Raw genomic sequence first — 19,670 nt, forward strand, 5'->3', positions numbered from 1 at the left:
GAAAGTTGTTGTGGGAGGCGACTGGACTCCAGCAGATGGAAAAATAAAAACAAACAGCAGGTTGATCAGAGAGCAGGCTGCCTGTCTGACTAAACGAGGCGACTAATAATGGAACTGGGTGAGTGTGCAGCAGGGGGGCATGGGGGGCACAAACGGTCTCAAATGCCCAGTTTTGTGCCCCGGGATGCTCTGGTGAACAGCGTGGAGCAGACTGACCGCTGGCTTTTGTTTTTGAGCTCACCGGACACCACTCGTGCCATCTGCCTCAGGGGCGACAGCGCTCCTGCTCCTTTCTGTGTCAAGTCAGGGAATAAATTGACCGTTGCAAAGTTTTCAGAGCATGTCAAAGACAAAAAAATAAATAAATAAAATAAAAAAACGTGCAACAATCATCATGAGAGGTGACGGCATGAGCGTTGCTTCTGGTTTGTTAATGTTTAATGAAGTCGTCTTACACCGAGTGGCGGAGAACAAGAAAGAAAGAGTGTTACAGAACATACCGTGTGAGTGTGTGTGAGAGTGTGTGTGTGTGTGTGTGGGTGGAGGGCGGAGGAAGGTGGGCGGAGCGAAGTTGTCGACGCCGCTTCTCGGTGCAGCTGCTCGGTTTCAGCTTCTCCTGCTGCCTTTACGTGCAGCTCGTAAACTTGTCAACCGTGACGAAAGAATACCAAAAGCAGGGGCAGTTGCACGGCCAGGACAGTAACGAGGCAGTTGTCGCGTTGCTAATGAGCGCGTCAACGGTTGCTTGTGTAAAAGCAACTGTCACAACCCTGAGATTTATAAATTAAATTGGATAAATGATCTCAAAATACGTGTTCGTCTTATTGCGTGATATTAATCATGTCGAGTAAATCTAATATGTGCATAGTTTATGCACATGAACAAAAATAATATATTATTTTTATTATTTTTTGCAAATTATTGCAAATAGTGGCGTTAGAAGCGCACGTGCAGCTTTCCCTCACGAGCGCGGTGGGACGGTTCGTGAAGGCAGCAGCGCTCCTGTGCTCGCAGGCCAGTCCTCCTCCTCCTCCTATCAGCGCCATTGTGTGACCGACTCTGAGGGAGCGAGGACGGCTTGTGTGTGTGTGTGTGTGTTTTTTTTTTTTTTTTGAAATTTCCCTGCTGGAGACGGGACGCTTTAAATTCTCCCCCCAATGTTTCTCTGTAAACCTCCGGCGGACCTGGACGAGGTAAGGCTCCCCCGGTCTCTCCGTAGCCTAGACGGCGTTTACTCCTTTTTAAAGAGTAAAGAAAAAAAAAGGAAAAAGAGTAGAAAGGTGTCGCGGCGGCAGTGTGTAATGCTGTTTGTAATGAATAATAGAGACGGACTGGCTGGTGTGTTGAAGAGCCGTGTGTCAGCGGGCTGGTCGGAAAAGTTTCTCGTATTAAACGGGTAATATTTGCCATTACGCGTCGTGCGTTCCGCGGTGCTTCCACTCAGCCTTTACAGTTAGTTTGACTCATTCCTGTTGACGGCAGAGAACAGTTTATCACCGAGGAGAAAAGTGTCTGATAAACTTTTCATTGCTCCAAATAAACCGACACTTTAAACCTTAAATAAATGTATAATTCCTCTACCTCCCTACTCTGTGCCAGATTTCTTTTCCTTATTATTAATAAGGATTCCTAAAATTAAAATATGTGTGTGTAGTGAGTTGTTTGGTAACAGCTGCATGTGTGAATGAGTTGTGTCGTTGGGACACTTGCGTGTTGAGTGTGTAGTTGTAGTTGTAGCTGGTCTCCAGTGATTTTTGAGGACTGAAGTTAGTGTGTCTTCTGCTGGGAGCCGAGGGGCCTCTGTTTCGTAACATCCACCACACCACACCACACCACAACACAGCCAGCTCTTCTTCTTCTTCCTCCTCCTTCCTCTTCTTCTTCTTCCAGTGACAGCACCTATGCCTCAGCGCTCCTATACGTCCTGTGACCGGGTCCCGGTGTAGCTCAGGTTCTAGCTCGGTCCGGACTCAGAGAGATGTTTGATCAGAGCTGAGGAGCAGATAAAAAAGCTTCACAATGAATGCTGCACGGGCATGTAGTCACAGTGGAGGGGGGTGTTTGCTGAGCGGGGGGAACCCTGAGGATGTCCCTAAACTCCAGGCAGGGTCCAGAGTACGTCAATAATAAAAAAAAAAAAAAAGAAACTTTGATTTGTAAAGAAACTGCTGAGGCCTTCAGTGGTGAGACACGCTCACTGATGTTGTCTTAGCACCCAGCGGCTCTTCCAGCTTTTTCTTTCCAGCCCCGATTCAGTAGCATCGAAGAAGAAGAGGAAACTTTTGTATTACACTAATAGAAAAACGCTAAAGAAAGGCGACTAGAGTTTCTTGAAGACGTTTCATCCAAGTAGCATCTTCAGTTTTACATCTGTGACTGTTACCCGCCAGAAACTCACATGACTAGTGTCGGACGTTGCAGAAGAGGCGGCCGCTGCACCTATAAGACTTTTGATAATTGACAATCCGTGCCGCAAGCAGCCACCCAACGAGAGATGACGTAGGCTGTTATATTTTGGATGGCTTCTGGGTATCTGTAAGAAGAACTGAAGGTGATACAGCCAACCCTTTTTTGCAGCGGCATGACAAAAAGTGCAGCGGCGAGGCTCGTGTTGCAACGATAAGGATTACGCTGGAGTAATAACAAGGCCGCTGCCTGCAGGAGAAATGATGACACTTGCAGCACTGAAGCTGCCGCTGCCGCCGCCGCTGCTGCTGCTGCTGCTGCAACAAGGTGGGCACCTTGGTAATAAGGCTGCATGCTGCAGTAATAAGGTGGCTACTAACAGAGCAGCCAGCCAGCCAGCCAGCCAGCCAGCCAGCCAGCCACCAGACACACTGATGCTGTAGATTTCCGTAGAGGGAATTGTGGAGCTGCGTTCATCCCTCTAAAGGCTCAGAGGGAAGAGCAGGGGAGCGCTCAGCGGCACGAAGACACGTCTGCTGACCTAAATCTGCTCTCTTCTTCTGCCTTTTATTTATAGACTTATAGGAGGGAGCGCACATTAGTGTGTGAATACGCTAATGACCAGACATTTGAGACGCAAAGTGAAGATTTACATGATCTTAGCTGAAGTGTAAAACAGAGGATTGTTTCTTCTAACTTCATAGGTTTGTGGTTGAGTGTACTTTGTCGGCCAGAGGAGGCAGATAGTTTGAAAGAGGCGCGTAAGACGTCCTGACCATTACTAAACAGACACCTTGACGCCCATCCAGACCCTGAACTCTCTCAAGTTGCCAACAAGAGGCTAAAAGCGAAGTCTTTCTGATTAGAAGTGTCCAGTTGCCTGTTTCATTTGAGCTCTCATCTAATGCGGACGACTGAGAATCTTCACTTCAAATGACACGGTTCATTTAATCCCACCTGACAGGTCTGGTGTGATTGACTCAGTATTCAGCCGCCTTGTCGAACAGATATTCTCAGCTGCTGCTGCTCACTTCCTGGTTAATAGCAGGACCGTGAATCCCTGCTGCAGTTTAACTGTGTATTCCTTTATCTTGATAAGCTGTTCCTATTTTTTTGGCCAGCTGGGTTTTGTGGGTGGAAGCTTTAGCATGTGTCTAAAAAAAAAAAAAAAAAAAAGAAAGAAATGGCAGCTGAGTTGTAGTTTCGTCATGAGTCAGGGAAAAATGGTTTCAAGTCAGGGGCTGTGTCGTTCAGTTTCTGACCTTTGCACTCTTTCTTCCTTTCTTGTTCAATCCCTAAAGCGTGCGCAGAGTCTCCTGCGTCTCAGATACAAAGACATTCTGTCAAATGACGAAAATAAATTCGTTTAAAAATAGAAAATAAAACATTTTAGGCTTCAGGTTTATTTATAATAGGAGAAAGCAACACGACTCTTCCAGATGGTCGATTTGAACTCGAGCCGGCCGTGCTGGTGCTCACGCCGGCGTGCCTCTTTAATAATGTGATGCTGTTTGATTGCGCAGTCGTCGGGAGCTGTAGTGTTTTGTAACCAGGTCTGTCATTATGTAAGAGATCGTAGTGAATTCCCTGCCTGATACCCAGCTGACCTCTGTCATGTGAGCACGTATGATCACTGTGTGAGGGGGGAAAACACACACACAAACACGCACGAACACACACACACTCATGGACAAGGTTTCCAGCCGTACGATTGCCTTATTTATTTTATTTTGGACTCTCCTTTAACCATCTGTCCTCAATTCTTCTTGTTCCACGGAAACACTGGAGCATTTTTCAGCCATTTCAAAATAAAAGCATTTGCAGATTAGCCGCTGTATCTCACACTGAAGCTAATTTAAGCCATTATCTAGAGCATATTAATTAATATTCCATTATTAAAAGATGTGGGAACGCGTGTTAGATCTAAGCACGAATTAAATGGCCTCCAGCGTGTAGTTGACCTTTGCTCACCACCTCCACACTTCACCTTTTCACACCGCGCGTGCGAACTGAATCTAGAGTTCCTTCGTATCCGTCATGATTCAGGACTTTGAGCAGCGCTGTTGAGTCAGTTTGAGAGCAGCTGTTGCAGCACGGCGCACGTGCGTGCTGTGTTTTCCCCCGGCGCGAGACATTTGCCTGTTTTATTGCGGGCCGATGCAAAAGAGAAAGAATTTTAGTGGATAAATAGCCGGCGCGGTGGGTGTTGATGAGGAGTCTGGATGCTCTGCATATCAGCAGGCAGAGGTGTAGCAGTAGTAGCTAACGTCATGGTGTAACTGTATCTTGGGTTGCTGCGTGTGGAAGCGTAGCTGCTATTGAGCGTAGTAGGTCTGGTCAGACGAGCACTACAGGGCACTATCTCTTCCTCTGGGTTGTGTCTGGAATGTGTTTACTAGTCGGTTCATTGTGTGTGTGTGTGTGTGTGTGTGCGAGGGAGACACATGCACGCACAGTAGTGAGTCGGGACAGTGTCGTCCTCGTGTGCAGAGCCGTGTGTATTACAGCGAGGAGGAACGGCGGCAGCTCGGTCGTGTGTCGCCTTCATTGCACATTCGAACGCCGGGATTAATGCACGTCGCGCCGGAAACCTACAGCACGGCGCGACAATCATACACCTACGACGGTGTATATGTGTGTGTGTGTGCGTCTACACTCCTTGTGCATCTAGAGAACCTGAAATAGCCCGATGTGGACGGGAGGAGGGGGAGGGGTGGATGTGCAGCTCAGGCATGGAAACCAGCGTATCCGGTTACAGGATCATAATATCACTGCAGAGTCCGTCCACTAGCACTGCACTACTGCACAACACACACACACACACACACACTATCACTACCAGTGCCAGCTCCTGGAATAATATTCTCATCCCACATGTCTAATGTGCGTCTGAAGGCACAGTTGGCAGGCAAACACACACACACACACACACCTGACCTCACCTCTGAGTGTGTAAAACACTCCAGGTTTCTGTTTGTGATTAGATTTAGATTCATTCTGTGATTTCATTAATTCTTATGAAATCATTTCCTCTTCTCTCTCTATATCAGATTTCCACAAGATCCTATCTCAACAAACACCTTAGCCACATATGTCCCGGGTTAAATTTCACGTTTTGACTTTTTATCAGCTGCAGTGAATCCTCGCCGGTTCTTCTATGACGTGACAGGCCGTACGTACGTGTGTGTGTGTGTGTGTGTGTGTGTGTGTTGCAGACGCTGCGGTTGGTTCTCGGTTTGGTATCAGGATATTTTGTGATATTTTCGGCTGCGGGCAAAACCAGAGGAGCGTTTTATTTTGAGAAACGTCGCTTTTCTTGGATCATGTCTGCTGGAAACGAACGGTTCACGTATCGATTCTGATTTGTTTTGTGTCTTTTGCGCGACTTTCGAGATGTTTGGAAGCGAAGAAGGGGGGACGGAAACAAGTGGGACCCCCTTTGACCTAACAGTTCGGACATTGCAGATATTTGAGTTCTCTTAAAGTAAAGCCTAATATTCCTTATAATGACTATTAGGAAGAGTATCAGTGATAGCGTTGACCTTCAAAACTGCCGTTTGGTTGATGCTTCTTCGCCTCAGACTCCTGCAGAGATCTTTAACCGTATTTACCTCGTATAAAATCTTTCGGAAATTTTAGTTTTAAGACCCTGCCTTGTGAGACAGTTAACAGTGATCCGCTTTAAGTCATGATGACCTTGAGCAGAGACCACGGTCCCATTTTAGATCGCAGTGCTCCACATCCTCCACTCATTCTTGATCTTCTTCTTCTGTGGTGGGATCACATCTAGACATGGCTCATTGATTGATTTCTGGGTCCCCGAACCACCAGGGGCGGGGTGTGGGGTGTGAGGTGAACGGGAAGGAGGGAGGATGAATACGTAAGATGGAAAAAGAGTTAAAAGAGAGAGAGAGAGAGAGGGAGAGCGGCGGGAGTGGAGGAGAAGGAAAGCGAAGAAGAGGAGGATAATGAAGTGGAATGTAAGGGGTGGGGCACCTCTGGTATGTCAGCCCTGCACTATGTGTGTGTGTCTAAACACCCCACCATGACTCAGTGAGTCAGACATGCGCAGCTGCTTCAGCTCTCAATCACACACCAGTACCACTCTTTGAAACTATCTCTGCGTCTCTCGCTTTGATTTTTCTCGCTGATTCGCCGAAGCAGCTGCAGAAAAAACGTAGAATCTCATGTTGTTGTTGTTGTTTTTTTTACTTCTTCACGACCCTCAGGAGCATCAACGTCTGCGTCGACTTGATCTTTGTTGTTCGGTGCAGCAGCTGGTGACGCTGACAGTCCGTACACGGATGTGTGTCAGTGCTTTATATCTCTGGGATGCCCATCCGGGACAAGTTGGGACAATATGTCAGAAGTACGGTCGCCCTGCATGGACGCACTCGAACATGAGGTCAAAAGTCCGCCGTCATAAACACGGACTTAATATCGTGTGAAAAACGTTTTAAAACGTCTCTCCAGGAAGACAGCTCAGACGCAGCTGGCATGAAGTGTGTGTGAAAATAAGAAAAGGTGTGTGTTCAGACACTGTTGACAGGGTGGAAGGAAGCTCAAATCACACATACACTCAGCAGCACCTCTGTCTGCTGTCAGACCTAGCCCTCAATACAATAATAAATAAAAATAATTTAACCTTTAATTGTTCTGCAGTGGGGAAATTGCAGTTCCTGCTGTTTGAGCCATCAGTTTGTTCAAACACAGTTGGAAAAGGACTGCACCCTGGGAGCAGTTTGGGGGTTAGATGCTTGCTCAGGGCAGGAGAACCCGGGACCCCTCGGCCCCAAGCTGCGCCCCTAACCACCACTACTACTACCTCTAAATAAAAAGCTTATTCATTTCCACAGGAGGTTTATGTTTCTAATCCTCCCGTTGACTTTGTTGTCGTCTTCAGTTTCCGTCTGGCACACTTCCCCTATTGTCTGACACCAGTCAAGAAAGAAAAGGTGACATAGCTAAATTTTACACTCCATTATTATTATTATATCTAATGTTTACGCCCTTTTCTTTTACTATTTCCAGCAGCTGACAGTAAACACCACAATATCCTGTCAAACCACCTTTCTTCTTCTTCTTCTTCTTCTTCTCCTTATTAGCAGAAATCTACGGCGACGCTTTTGTCGGGAGAGTCGTAACGTTAAATCTGATTAACAACTTTAATTTGTCTGTTGGACCGTTATCACGACCGCGGCAGGTCTAACGAGTTGAGTTTTAGTGTCTAATAAAGTCAGAACCTTGCTGATCGTAGCCTCGTCTTTCAGCAGATTGTCTTCACGTTCAAATTCAGATTCAGGATAATTTATTGGTCCTATTTAAGGAAGTGGCTTCGTCGCAGTTGCTCGGAGTTGCGAGGAGATACTAAAGGAACAATTCGCTGTTTTGATAAATGCTCTACTGTCTGTGTGTTAGCGTAGCTTAGCTTAGCATAGAGAGACCCAACCTAATTACCTCTACATGTTCTAACACTTTGTCCTCACCTCTGTCTCAGGGGCCGAGGCCAAAGACGGAACAATCACTGATTTACACATGCACCTCACTGAGCAGCTTATTTGCTAACACAGAAGAATAACTGGGGTGTCTGATTGGGGTTTGAGTGCCTTGCTCAAAGGCAGCAGTAGTTTTTAGTGGCGGGACGAGACACCGAGACACTGTTGCTCATTTCCCCTCCCACCTTTCCCAGACCAGTCTCTCACCTACTCTTCTACTTCCTCTTCTCGCATCTTGTCCTCCTCCTCTTCCTTCCTGCCCCCTAGGAACCACCCCCCATCGCCCCCCCCCCCCCCCCCCCACACACACACACAGCAGCACCATTCCCTCCTCCTCTTGCACCCCTTCCTCCTCCTGCAGCCCTTCCTCCTCCTCCTCCTCCTCCTCCTCCTCACTGCTCTCTCTCATCCCATTCTTTGTCATCTCTTTGGGTGAATTCCCAGCTGACTGTGTTTGTCATGGCAACCAACCAGTCGTGGTGACTGGGCCTGCAGCTCACACTTCCTGTGTGTGTGTGTGTGTGTGTAGTGTGTGTAGTGTGGTGTGTGTGAGGAGACGCATGCGCAGTGTGTGTGTGTGTGTGTGTGTGTGTAGACAGCGACTGGCTGCATGAGCCTGTCAGCCTGGATTAAAGTCAAACACATTGCAGCAATGCCTGCTTTCTTTCTTTCTTTCTTTCTTTCTTTCTTTCTTTCTTTCTTTCTTTCTTTCTCTCAGCGCTCTCTGCAGGAGCAATAACTACATCATCAGAAAATGTCATTAAACACACAGATCTCTTCATCCGTTTGAATATGTATGTGCAGGGAATCTGTTATTACTCCCTCTCTCTCTCTCTCTTTGCTGTATAACTGTATGTCTCTCGTCCCCACATGCTTGCCCCACCCCCTCAGTAAGTAACTCAATGTGCTATTCTAATATGGCAGGAGGAGGGAGAGTGAAGTGGAGTGGGGTGGGGAGAGGGGGGGCGGCGGCGGGAGGGGCTGGGCTTTAAATCTGGCCTATGATCCTTTGGTACAGCAGGGAACACTGCTATTACATAACTTAGTGTGTGTGTGTGTGTGTGTGTGTGTGTGTGCTGGGCCGCGGCGTGCTGCATGGAGGCTCCCGTTGCAGCTGCTTATGGTTTCAATATATGTTTCTTAAACCCCCCCCCCCCACCCCGTTGCAGTGAGCGTGCTGTGTTTTAGGAGCTTCTTGAATCACAACAGTTAAGCTGCTTGATTTCAGTCTCATTTGAGCCAGAGATGTCCCTCTGCTCCTCTGATCCAATGCCGATCTTTTAATATCCCAGCGCGGGACGTGACGCCGCGTCCAGGAAAGTTTCTTTTAAAAGCAGCGTTCAGGTTTTGTTTGGTGAATAAAGTCGGTGGCGTTGAATAACGATCTCCCACGACCACCTCGCCAAACATCCACGTTGCGTAACTTTTTGAAATTTAACTACATCCACACTCTCATGTTTAGTCACGTGATTTTGGTTCTTCTTCTTCTTCAATTTTCGGTCAGCTTTGACGCTAACCAAACACCATTAAAACAGAAGGGGAAGAAGATGTTTTGACGCTACAAGGACGTGGTTTTGGTTCATGGCAGACCTAAAATAAATAAATAACTGCAGAAGATCATGCTTGGCTGAAGCCAATTTTAAAAATGCTTGCACCGGGGCACACCAGTCATTACATCCCTTATTTGAACTGTTATAAATATTCAGGTGTGAAGTTGTTGTAATGTCAAAATAGTTCAGAATAATAAGAATATTCCAGACAGGTCCCGCTGTACCGGTACGTCAAGTTTCTCAAGTTTGGAAACTCTCCATACCCGGAAGGATGAAAGTTTCCTGGTGACGTGTTTTGTTATAGAAGGTCTTGAAAAGAGAGCGGGTACCAGTAAAGGGTACTCCTGTGTTTGAAATGCTTCCTTATTTCATGTTAATGTGACTTCTGGTTTCGTCTTTTCCAGATATATGTTCGGTAAAGGTGCGAAACGGAAGCTGGACGAGGATGAAGAGGGGCTGGAAGGCAAAACGCTGGAGGTGCCGGTGGCGGGAGGGGGGCTAGGCATGGCTCCGGAGGGCCTGTCCAAGGTGTCGTACACCCTCCAGCGGCAGACCATCTTCAACATCTCCCTGATGAAGCTGTACAGCCAGCGGCCGCTCGGCGAGCCCAGCCTGGAGCGCCGCGTCCTCATCAACAACATGCTGCGGCGCATCCAGGACGAGCTCAAGCAGGAGGGCTCCCTGCGGCCGCTGCTCCTGCCGCCCTCGCCGCCGCCCGACGACCCCATGGACGAGGGCTTCCGCGAGGCGCCGCCGTCTTTCGGCGTTTTGCCAGCGACTGCACAAGTGTCCCAGCCTTCTGCACTGTTGATGCCGGTGATCGCCCCGCCGCCTTCACCCCACCCGATGGTGCCTCCCAACTGCCAGGCATCCCAGGCTTGCCCTAGCCGCGTGGAGGCTTGTCCCGCCCCTCTGGAAGCCTGCCTTACTCCAGCCTCTCTACTGGAGGAGGACGGTGGAGATTCGGCCTTTTGCGCCGCGTCCCCACCCACCCCTCCTCTGTCACCACCCCCAGCGCAGCCTCTACCTACAGCACTTCTGAGCCAGGCGTCCTCCAGTGTCCCTGTGCCTGTCCTGTCCAATGACGGTTTCCCCTCCACTCTGAGTGAAATGGAGTTGGGTCCTTCCACAGCCATAACAAGGACAGCAGCAGCTAATACTACGACCATGACTACCTCCCCTGCTCCCACACTAACTTCCCAGCCCCCCTACTTAGCACCCCTCTCCCCAGCACCCACAGGCCCACCCAGAGACTGCAGGACCGTGGGTGCTAAACCAGAGGCAGCTGGCGTTTTCTTAGTAGAAGGCCGCTGCGCCGAGCTCCGGCCAATGGACACCCTGCCTACACTGCCCCCTGGTGGCCTGGTAGACATTTCCTCCTCCCCTTCCTCCCCCTCCTCCCCTTCGTCTCCCCTCTCCTCTTCCTCGCCCTCCGGGTTCCTCTCAGACTTGGCGCTGGACGACGTCCTGTTCGCCGACATCGACACGTCCATGTATGACTTTGACCCCTGCACGACAGCGGGGGCCGTGGGGGCGACGCCGGGAGGCGGCCTCTCTAAACTGTCGCCCGTGGTGACGGCGGACGACCTCCTCAAATCGCTGTCGTCGCCGTACAGCGGCCCCGCCCCGCAGGTTTCAGCCAATCAGCCTTTCAAAATAGATCTGACAGAACTGGACCACATCATGGAGGTGTTGGTGGGTTCATGACTCGAGGACGCCTCCACCTGAGGAACAGAGACCTTTTTATGAGACTGGAATGAAACTCTTTGGGATCGATTTTTTTTTTTTTTCTGGTTGTTGTTTTACGTTCTTCTTTTTTTTTTTCTTTGTTGGTTTTATTTTTAAACTCTTCTTCGAAGGTCGGTAATTGTAAACATCGATGGTGATGTCAATTAGTACTACTATGACAACTACTACCACACAACACTGTGCATTTACTGTGCTCGCCTTTCCAAATATGGAAATGAAGTAACCGGGAAACAAAGACACACACACACACACACACACATTTGTTGTTTTTGTTGCATTTCTATACTTGTGAGAACTTCCCTTTCGTTTCCTACAGTGAAACCCAACCCTTGCTCTGATCTTTAAACCTGAGCATAAATAAGCCTTAACCCTGAACGGCAACTGTAGATAGAAGAAAAGAAATGAAAATTGCTCCTCATTCTGTCTCTGCAATCATCACAAGTAAAGAAATACAAGTGAACACACACACACACACACACACACACACACACACACACTGTATTCATGGCTTTTAGCAGATGAGTGCCTTTTCAAAAATGACCACTTATTCAATTCCTGTTTTTACAGTATTTTTTCTAGTTCTTTTCATTTTAACAGCCTAGAGAGGTCACTCCTCGACGTTTTTCTTTTTTCTTTTTCTTTCTTTTAATTTATTGTATCGTATTAAAACTGTTATTAAGTAAGGTAATTTCTCATGATCAAATAATAATTATTTAATCTTTATCTTATTACGGATGCTATGTTTTATTTGTAAAGCAAAAGCATAAAAAAGGTTTTTACGAGGAATACGTTGTTGTTTTTACCAGTGTGCTAGATCGCGTATTAGCTTGGCTGTGTAATAATGCTTTGGGAGTAGCTCTAAAACACATCGCCAGGTTATTTGTTTAACTTTTGTTTTTTTCAGTAGAGGGAGATTCTCGTACACATCAAGTCTACGAACGGAGTACAGACCTACTATTAGTTCCTCCCCTTCCTTACTGGCAGGCACATATAACTGTGCTGGATGCTATTCCACATATGAGCGAGTAATCATTATTCAGTTACTGCAGGATTTAAACGAGCTACAACCACGGGAAAGCTTGACGTGTTTACATTGGAAGCCGACTCATGGGTCCCAGTCGGGCGCAGATGTCCCGAAAAACTTTGACCTGAGAGACTCACCGTGGTACTAGCGTGTCTCTCTTTTGGTTTGATTCCTTCACACTTAGCGACAAATCACAGCAGGGCGTACAGTATTGCGCACATCCCCCCCCCCCCCCCCGCGTATATTTGACGACTATGTTTACTTTCGAACGGGAGCCCTTACACGCCAAATCTCAGGGTTCTGCTCACTTCCCTTTTTATTTATGTATTTATTTTTCTTTTAAATCGCACGGTGCAGTTTTAATCCCCCACAAAAAAAAACGCTCATGTATGTTTTAAAGCACATGCTTGAGCAGGAGGGCTTGATGCGGCTCGTGAACAATTCGATATATTCGAAGCAGGAAACCCAAACCTCAGTATTAACCTGATACTGCAACCACGCGAAAAGACCGTGTTGTTTTAAAACACTACCCCCATCCCGCCTCTTCTTCCCTTGCACAGGCCACAATGCACCATGTTAGGCACAAAACCAATGACACATTACAAATAATTGATGAGTACGGAATTAATTACCCTGTGAGATGCATATTTGTCTGTCTATTCTCAGCAATACAAGGATTTTTGAACGGTGCAGTGGTCCAGAAAGGCAGGGTACATCCCCAGTAGAGATTCCTGCAGCAGTTATTAAATAAAAACCCTAAAGGTGCAGATTGTCTGGTAAACTACGGGACTCAGTAGCTGTTTATAGGACGGACTGTATCACCTGGAGTCGGAGGACGGGGTAAATTTAAAAGGTGTTCCAATGACACATCATCAGCTTCCCTGTGTGCATTTGGCTTCATCCAGAGTGTGAGAAGGACTGCATTATTAACTGAACCCAGAGCAGAGCCGAGCACATACCGTTTGTAGACGACCGTGTCTTGTTTCTCTCGCTACGTTTGAATTTCTTGGAGTGCTTGTTTCTTTTTTTTTCTTTTTTTCGTCAATGAAGTTATTTATTCATATTGTTTTATCCTTTTTCTGTGTAAATATATTTATTTTTTGGATCTGAAGTGAACATTTGGATTGTAAATGTGTGTACAGAATGTGTGGTAAGAATGTACTTCAGATAGGAATGTATCTGAGTGTGGAATTATGGGTGGAAGCCATTTTGTTTGTTTTTATATCCATGGGTAGTTATATTCTTATGTTAATCTGTTTGTTTGTTGCTTTGTTATTGATTTTATTTTTATTTTTTCCTTGTGGGGTGGTGGCCACGACTTTTTACACCTTTTGTACTTTACTTTCCTCGATCATTTTCCAGCTGAAGGCGAACAGTTCATGCAGCAATACTCAAAAAACAGAAAAAAGGAAAAAAAAAAAAAATCCATCTCCAACCTTCAGATGTCAAGACTCCAAAGCCTGTCATAGACGCTTCAATGCCAAAAGTAATGTACATAGTATGAACAACATTCGAGCTCCAGAGACTTTTTTGTTTTCGATCAGTGTTTGTCACCGAAACGGTTTTGTGGCGCTGTCCCGAGAGCGCTGTACGCCCGGCGGTCGAAGCCGCCGACGAGGACTGACCGCAGCTGAGGCTGATTCCCTCTATGAAGGCTGTATTTTACACAGACCTCAGAGCTGTGCCTTTTTCTATGCAATAGAACACAAACACACACAGAGAGAGAAACTATCAGCTGACCACTCTACTGGGATCCAAATGTGGACTGTGGAATATATATATATATATATCTATATATATGTATTCTATCACATATGGCACACATATATATGTATATATACACTGTATATATACATATATATGTATGTGTGTGATAAATGGACAGCTGTCTATGAATTTGAAACAGTCTTACTTTTGTAGTTTTATATATATATAAATATATATATACAATAAACTGTAAAAAGAGCAGATGTCTGTTTGTCTTTACTTCTTTACTTTTTTTTGATAAATGCACATAAACTCATTGACACTGGTATATAAAATGAACATTTGACCAGTCTGGGCTTCTGTCAGATGATGAAAAAGATATCAAAACAACCTTTTTACAACCTGGACCTTATTTCTGGCCTAAAATACGATTGTTTACTCACCCATATAACTTTGGTGTCATTTAGAGTCGTTTGGAAGATATTTAGATCCGCATATATCCATATAGTGGGAGTGAATGGGGCACCGAAAAGCAGGCTCTAAATAACGCATCATCTCCCACGAAACTCGTTCATTTCACCAATATTTTGTTTTGATACGCTAGTGCTATTCCCTGTTGAGTCCGGAGTTACCTGTTTTCATCATCCGGGGTCTGTAGATTGACTTACTAACCTCTGACCTGGATGTTGTCATCTCTGAGCGCCGCGCACACCCCGCGCGACTTGTTTACCTGTAATTTGCTACTTCTAGTTTTTTGCAACGTGGTTCAATATTTTTCCGATTCTGAGGTTGTGGATGACGACTTTGCTTATGATGGACGTCCTTACCGTTTTGAGCCAGATTATATAGGATGAGGAGCTCGTTGAAAGGAGGATGCGGAGGCAGGAGGATGCGGAGGCAGAGAGAGGAACAGCTGGCCAAAGAACAACAAACCGCTGCACGTCCACGAATAGATAACAGGTAACTCTGGACTCAACGGGGAATAGCACTAGTGTATCATAACAAAATATTGGTGAAATGAACGAGTTTTGTGGCAGATAATGCGTTATTCAGAGGCTGCATTTCGGTGCCCCATTCACTCCCACTATATGGATATACGCAGATCTAAATATCGTCTGAACGACTCCAAATGACACCAAAGTTATATGGGTGAGTAAACGATCATATTTTATGCCAGAAATAAGGTCCAGGTTGTAAAAAACGTTAGTTCCCCTTTAACTTGTTGATGGTGAAGTCAATCCAAATCATGTGGATCTCCGCCTGGTGGCTGGCTGCAGTATAAGGTCATAAACCCCGCCTCTTCTGTGTTAATGATTGGTTCAAAATTAAAGCATCATAGTACACTTTAAATAATTTTTTTCCCAAAGATGGTTTCTGTAAGTTAATGCAGTAATATTATGTTGCTGCATGTTCAATTTTAATTTTTTCATGTGAGTTTTAAGCAGTTATTATGATGCTATAATAACAGGAAGTGACATCATTAATGGCGTTAAGTGAGGCGACTGCAGCCTCTCGCAGAGTGTCCCGTGTTTCTTGTGGGCTAGAGGGCGTGGCGTTTACTTTGCCGTCGACATCCGAGAAGCCAGCCTACGCGTGCAGACTCTGGCTCCAAATTTGCAAGATGGCGCCGCCCATATCCCCAGAACTATAGCCTCAGTTCGCACAATGGGAGGAGACGAGTCAATTTAGCGTCTTATAATTTAAAATTGCCAGAATGCTATCTATGTTGTTCGATGCTTTGACAACGATTCTTTGTGAAATCCAGAACGAGGACGAGCTTTGAACCTTAAATATTAGATAGAGATTACTTACGCAGTTACACAGATTACTCATTACAGCATTTGTTGGTGAGGCAACATCTTTTATTTTAGAAGGAATGCAGTAGCTGTCAGTTTTGAATGATTACTCATACAACAACTCCTTAAATGCGTAACTTGCAGCTGTTGTTGTCCAACCATGTGAATCTCATAAACAAGTTTTACCGACACTACTACCCCGCAGCGACCCGCCTTCCTTAGATCATTCTACGCAGCAGAAAGAAGGAAATGCTCTCATGTTTTCAAGATTTATTTTGGAAATGCAAAAGCCTTTTAGCACTCATTTAGTGTCACGCAGAAGACGCTTTCTGAGTGTTCGTTTGCTGTGAGACTCAGATTCTCACGGTTCAGAACAAACTGATTTGCACGGGAAACGCACGGAAACATCCGATCCTCATCATGGCTTCAACGGTTGTTTAAAGAAAGATAAGAGGCTCCTTCAAGTTCTGCTGTACACTGGATTCTTTCAGAGGCGAATGTCTCCAGGCTGATGGAATTCTTTTCAAAAACTGACAAATTGTTGACTGAAATGCAGGCTGCGGTGGAGGCCTCAAGTCAAAAATAGAAACAATGGTTTTGCGAAAACATGGCGTCCAGAGCTTGACTCTTCTCAACAGATGAAGGTTCTCAGTCCTTCAGGTCACGGTTTATCCAAAGAGAAAGGCAGCTGGAATTGTGGAGTTGCTTGAAGATGTTTCATCCAAGTCTTTGGTTCTAAAGGTGGAGGAGTTTGGGTTTAAAGAGGAACATCTGAGGATGATATCCATCAGAGAAGACAGAAGGTTAGAAAGACAAGTAAAGGAATACATCTACAGTATGTCGACTTGGAAAATCCATGAACATGAACAGGGGAGATGGACTGAGAAACTGATTCATTGGAGAAAGAGGACACAGTCACAGGTAACACCCACAGATGTTCCTATTTAAACTCCTCCACCAGTCCTTTAGAACTGAAGACTTGGATCAAACGTCTTCAAGAAACTCTACAAGTCCAGTTGCCTTTCTTTCATGTTTTTGGACTTTTCACAAGATGCTGTTATGACAACAGTTGACAACTGCTCAGTTCTATTAAAGCGCAGTTTATGCCTCTGCGGGACATAGACGGCGTAACCTACGTACGTAGCCTACGCCGATTGCGAGCCATTTGTTCTGGTGCGCTCATCAGTCTGGCTCGCTCTGTAAAAACATAAGTCAGGTTAATTTTTGTTTCTACTTCCTGCTTCACTTTCAACAATGGCGACTGAAACTGTGAAAATGTTTGTATCACCGAACACCCTCAGTTAACCTTTCCTCAATGTGTTCCATCTTTTCTGATCCCAAACAATCAATTCGGAGATGGAGAAGCAGTCGGAAAATACTAAAGTAGAAACACGTTGCTACCAAGCGGACCAATCACAGCTTATATTTCTGGGGAGGTGCACGTCAGGCTACGGCGTTAGCGTCTACGTAGGGTCTGGTTTGACGTAGAAGTGTCATAAGAGTGTAATAAGAGTCCTGGTGTGAACCCAACTGGAACTAGCTCACATGGAGGGAACGCAGATACTTCAGTGTTATCCTTTAGCATCTACCTGTGCAAAAACGTCTGCCAAGGAGAACATTTGGCTAGGTAGCTGGTAGCTAGCGTTCAGAACTTTTTTGATGCCTCACGGCAAGAAGGTTCTGGGTTCTAATCCATGGGTCGACTGGTTCCTTTCTGTGTGGAGTTTGCATGTTCTCCCTGTGTCTGCGTGGGTTCTCTCCAGGTACTCCAGCTTCCTCCCACCGTCCAAAGACATGCTGGTTAGGTTCACTGGTGATTCTAAATTGGCAGTAGGTGTGAGTGTCTCTCTGTGTTAGCCCTGAGATAGACTGGAGACCTGTCCAGGGTGGACCCCCCCTCTAGACCAATGACAGCTGGGATAGGCTCCAGCACAACCCCCACCACGACCCTTCACAGGACAAGCGGTTACAGAAAATGAATGAATGAATGATTGAAGTCATCTTGACCAGGGACCACAGTGGAAATGCAGTTTGAGTTTTGCGTAATCCTCGACAGATTATGTGCATATAATTTGTAATAATGTCAGAAACAAACAAAAAAAATACGTTATCAGTGTTAGCTGACAGACAAATAAAGGTACGTATCTTAATATCTGTTATTTTCTGACTAGTTTGAATGTCTCATGGACTAATGCCACATGTCACAACATTTCAGATTTGTTGTTTTTTTCAGATACACAAACTCACCACTAGAATACACACAAACCTCATGGCTGGTATTTATAATTATGTCCATGACTGCATGAATAAAACCTGTCTCTCTGTTTGCCAGCTCTGCTCCTCAGTAGCAGCTCCACCGCTCCATGTCTCAGAGCGACTGTTTATCCGTCTCCACGATGAAGCTGAGCCCGCGTCTTTCTCTCTGCTTTCTTGTTTTCCTTCCAGCGCTCGGCGGCACGGTGCCAACATTAGCCACTGTTAAACAGCCATGACTCCTGATCCGCAGGCCGGTGGTTATTTCCAGCATTCAGGCCACACAGCTGTGAGGGGAAGGGGGACAGTCTGTCTCTATTGGTGGAGGGAGGCGAAGTTTAACTCAACTTAGCAACAGCGGAGCGGGGGGTCAGCGAGGACAGCGAGGCAGAGTACAGTCAGTGACAGAGGCAGCGGCACAGAGGGCTGCTGTCGTCTGAATGTTAGGATCATGGAAAGAAGAAGAGGCAGTGAAATATTACCCAGCATGCACGGCTGTGACCTACAATCAGTAAATAACACTGTTAGTCCAGTCATTTAAATGGAGAACATTAGAACAGCATTAAATGTGTACTGTACAGTACTGGATGGAGCTAGATTACACAGCATGGACACCATGATCAGACCTATGCCCAAAGTATTCCTTCATATACACCGATCAGCCACAACATTATGACCACTGACTGGAGAAGTGAATAACATTTAAACCATCTTGTGACAGTTCAATGTTCTGCTGGGAAACTTCTGGACCTGGCATTCATTGGTGTGCATGTTACTTAGACATGTAGCACCCACCTAGACCAGACCAGGCACCCCCACCCCATAGCAATGACACTCCTTGATGGCAGCAGCCATCCCCAGCAGGATGCAGCCTGACACAGACACAGACACACACACAAAAACGCTTTAGGAACAACTAAAAAAAAAACTTGAAGAACAGCACAAGGTGTTGACCTGGCCTCCAAATTCACTAGATCCCAAACTGATCAAGTATCTGTGGGATGATGATCCACAGAGGCCCCTCCCCTCATCCCATAGGAAGACCTAAACAATATTAGGAAAACATCTGTGTTTTGATTGGAAGGTCACCACCAAGATCCTGTTGGACTTCCAGATACAGACTGACAAGCTGGTGATGACTAACCAGTCGAATAAAGTAGTGGAGGACTACTGTGTGCTGCACTAGAAACGGCTAAGATACTGAGCAGGACCCTCAAGCTCCCAGGGAGGGAGAGGACCCGAGCTTGATATATATAGATAGATAGATAGATAGATAGATAGATGTATTCCCCTCTCAGCCCTGAGGAACAAGCTGAGAAAACTCTGGGTTGAAAAACAGCAGGAGCAAGAAGAATAATTAGACTTTTATTTTATTTCAAGCAGAGGCAGGAATAAACAGGGATATTAAAAACCTCTCCTGCAGCTACCAAGATGTTATTCATTCTCATGTGTTGCCACAGCTGAAGGACTTAGTCTGAAGACTTGTCCACTTTCTCTCATATGGCGCCATCTAGTGGTTGAACTGCAGCGGTGCATCGAGGATTCGCTCCAGCGGTGATAGATAGATAGATAGATAGATAGATAGATAGATAGATAGATAGATCAGGCATAACATTATGACCACCTTCCTAATATTGTGCAGGTCTACCTTGTGGTGACTCATCAGAGAATGGACATGGGCCTTCTGAGG

At 46.0% G+C, this 19,670-nt stretch overlaps 1 protein-coding gene across 1 annotated transcript; it reads left to right on the plus strand.

Annotated features, from left to right (window-relative positions):
• The first annotated feature begins 773 nt into the window (after positions 1 to 773).
• Positions 774 to 14,220, plus strand: sertad2b (SERTA domain containing 2b). The gene is made up of 2 exons (XM_084562488.1): positions 774 to 1,193; positions 9,856 to 14,220. Exon 2 carries the CDS (start codon positions 9,860 to 9,862, stop codon positions 11,156 to 11,158), a length of 1,299 nt encoding a protein of 432 aa, XP_084418614.1. The 5' UTR covers positions 774 to 1,193; positions 9,856 to 9,859; the 3' UTR covers positions 11,159 to 14,220.
• Positions 14,221 to 19,670: the final 5,450 nt, after the last annotated feature.

Source organism: Chelon labrosus (assembly GCF_963514085.1).
Source record: "Chelon labrosus genome assembly, chromosome: 15".
Lineage (NCBI taxonomy): Eukaryota > Metazoa > Chordata > Actinopteri > Mugiliformes > Mugilidae > Chelon > Chelon labrosus.

What these genes read in the sequence shown, in the direction of transcription:
- sertad2b (XM_084562488.1), top strand. Translation starts at nt 9,860, where the DNA reads ATGTTCGGTAAAGGTGCGAAACGGAAGCTGGACGAGGATGAAGAGGGG.